At 40.8% G+C, this 2342-nt stretch overlaps 1 protein-coding gene across 1 annotated transcript; it reads left to right on the top strand.

The window, feature by feature from the left end:
* Window positions 1–1144: 1144 nt before the first annotated feature.
* Window positions 1145–2342, top strand: LOC137025718 (uncharacterized). The gene is made up of 2 exons (XM_067393372.1): window positions 1145–1411; window positions 1510–2342. The coding sequence occupies exons 1-2, from the start codon at window positions 1166–1168 to the stop codon at window positions 2176–2178; spliced, it is 915 nt and encodes a 304-aa protein (XP_067249473.1). The 5' UTR covers window positions 1145–1165; the 3' UTR covers window positions 2179–2342.

Raw genomic sequence — 2342 nt, 5'->3', positions numbered from 1 at the left:
ATGAACTGCTGCTGTGCAGACTGTAGTTAGAGTTTTGCACATGTGACTCCAGTTGTGCCCACTGTCGTTTAGCAATCGAAAAAAACTGTAATGACTGGAACATTAGGTCTTCATTTCTGACTTGCTGTGTTTAAGCATTTGCAAATAAGATGAGAAAGATCCATGATTTTGGTATGAGGTATGCTTATATGAAAAGAAAATGTAAGCATTTAAGAAATGTGTTAATTAACTGCATTTTGTATGAAAACGACATGAATTGTATTACAGTTTTTTCCAATTGCTAACACACTAAAATGACATGCACAGCACAATTATTTAAACTGACACACAGAGAGCAAAACTTCTTCTCAAGTCTCCAAAAGTCTAAACACCTTTTCTGTTTTACACACATTTTGCATTTCAAAATAGCACTTTTTAAATTAACTAAATACAGTTCTCTGCATAAGACACAACAATCTGACATAAAGTCACATGTTTGCCATTTCAAAACACTGCCATTCAAAATGACACTACATGAGCTAATTGGCCAATTACATGTGCCACCTGGCCAAACACCTCAGTGGTTAATTGTTAACACTTCAATCAGGATGTAAGCACTATGAAAAGACCACAGGTGAGAACCTTTTTTTTTTACAACAACAATGGAAGACATTGCAGAGAGAGGAAAGAGGAAGAGGAAGAGGAAGAGGAAGAGAGGGAGGTTGAGAATAAGAGGGGGAGGAAGAGTGAGAGGTAGGGGTAGAGCAGGTAGAGGAGTTCATGGCCAAAGAAGACAAACACTTTCAAATGAAATCAGAGCAACCTTAGTAGATCATGTCATCAACCATGGGTTGACAATGCGTGAGGCTGGACAGAGAGTGCAGCCAAACTTGAGCCGTTTTACTGTCGCCTCTGTCATCTGGACCTTTAGACTGGAGAACAGGTATGTAACCAAAATTTCATGTAGTACACATGTAGTATACCCCATGTCATAGTGTATCAGTTGGGTGACACCTGTTTACTTAGTGTATGACATCAGCCATTCATGAACTGTACAAGTTTCCTGTACAATGTACTCTACTGTGGGGGAAAATATTTAGGCTGCATTGTCCAAGCCCTATATATATTTTTATTTTATTTTTTCTAAAGGACTGAGAGACGACACCATGGTGGAGGAAGGGGCCAAATGTTCACCGGGGTACAGGAAGCTGCCATTGTAAACTTGGTTTTGGAAAATAATGAAATCAGATTACGAGAAATTCAAAGCCACATCATCCAAGACAACACCTTATTCAACAACATTCAACGAGTTAGTCTGTCCACATTGGCTCGCATTCTCAAGCGAAACCAAATCAGAATGAAACCACTTTATAAGGTGCCGTTTGAGAGAAACTCTCAAAGAAACAAAGAGTTCAGACGAGCATATGTGGATGTAAGTACTATATTGACTGCAGTACACTACACACAACATTGTTTCCCAGTGTACTGGATAACACCATATTGAGTGATTTTTTTGTTCTTTGTTTTCAGGGAGTACTGGAAATGGATGCTCATGCAATCCCACATGAGTTCATCTTTATAGATGAGGCTGGGTTCAACCTAGCAAAGACCAGAAGAAGAGGGAGAAACCTCATTGGCCACAGAGCCATTATAGATGTTCCTGGCCAACGTGGTGGGAACATCACAATGTGCGCTGCCATCTCCAATATGCATGGTGTCCTCCACCGTCATGCCAAACTTGGACCATACAACACAGCCCATATTCTCACATTTCTGGACAGACTTCACAACATTCTCATACCACCAGAGCGTATGAATGATGCAGACCATCAAAGAAACCGGTACGTTGTAGTATGGGACAACGTGAGCTTTCATCGTGCAGCCCCAGTCCAAAACTGGTTTGCTGACCACCCAACATTTCTCGTGCAATACCTCCCACCATACTCCCCATTTCTGAACCCCATAGAAGAATTCTTTTCGGCATGGCGGTGGAAGGTATACGACCGGCAGCCCTTTGTGCGCATGCCTCTTGTGCAGGCCATGGAAGAGGCATGTGATGAGATTGATGTGGGTGCAATTCAGGGATGGATAAGGCACTCAAGGCGCTTCTTCCCTCGATGTCTGGCAAGGGAAGATATTGCCTGTGATGTTGACGAGGCGTTGTGGCCAGACCCGGCTGTGCGGCAAGATGCTGCCTAATTATTTTTCTTGCCTTTTTTTTTTTTTTTTTTTTTTTTTTTACTGTAATATATTTTTTTTTCAGAAATTTTCTTTTTCAGTTTACTTTTTTTGTAAGAATATTTTTGTTCAGTCCCATGTAAATATATCTGCTGTGCTTATGTTGTACTGACTTGTTTACTGTA

Source organism: Chanodichthys erythropterus, chromosome 2 (assembly GCF_024489055.1).
Source record: "Chanodichthys erythropterus isolate Z2021 chromosome 2, ASM2448905v1, whole genome shotgun sequence".
NCBI lineage: Eukaryota > Metazoa > Chordata > Actinopteri > Cypriniformes > Xenocyprididae > Chanodichthys > Chanodichthys erythropterus.
The sequence above is the reverse complement of the archived record's forward strand: the minus strand, read 5'-3'. Positions and strand labels throughout refer to the sequence as shown.

Bases quoted from the DNA above. Each gene is read 5' to 3' on its own strand.
- LOC137025718 (XM_067393372.1), top strand. From the start codon at position 1,166: ATGTTCACCGGGGTACAGGAAGCTGCCATTGTAAACTTGGTTTTGGAA. The intron at 1,412-1,509 runs GTAAGTACTATA...CTTTGTTTTCAG, and splicing joins TCAGACGAGCATATGTGGAT to GGAGTACTGGAAATGGATGC.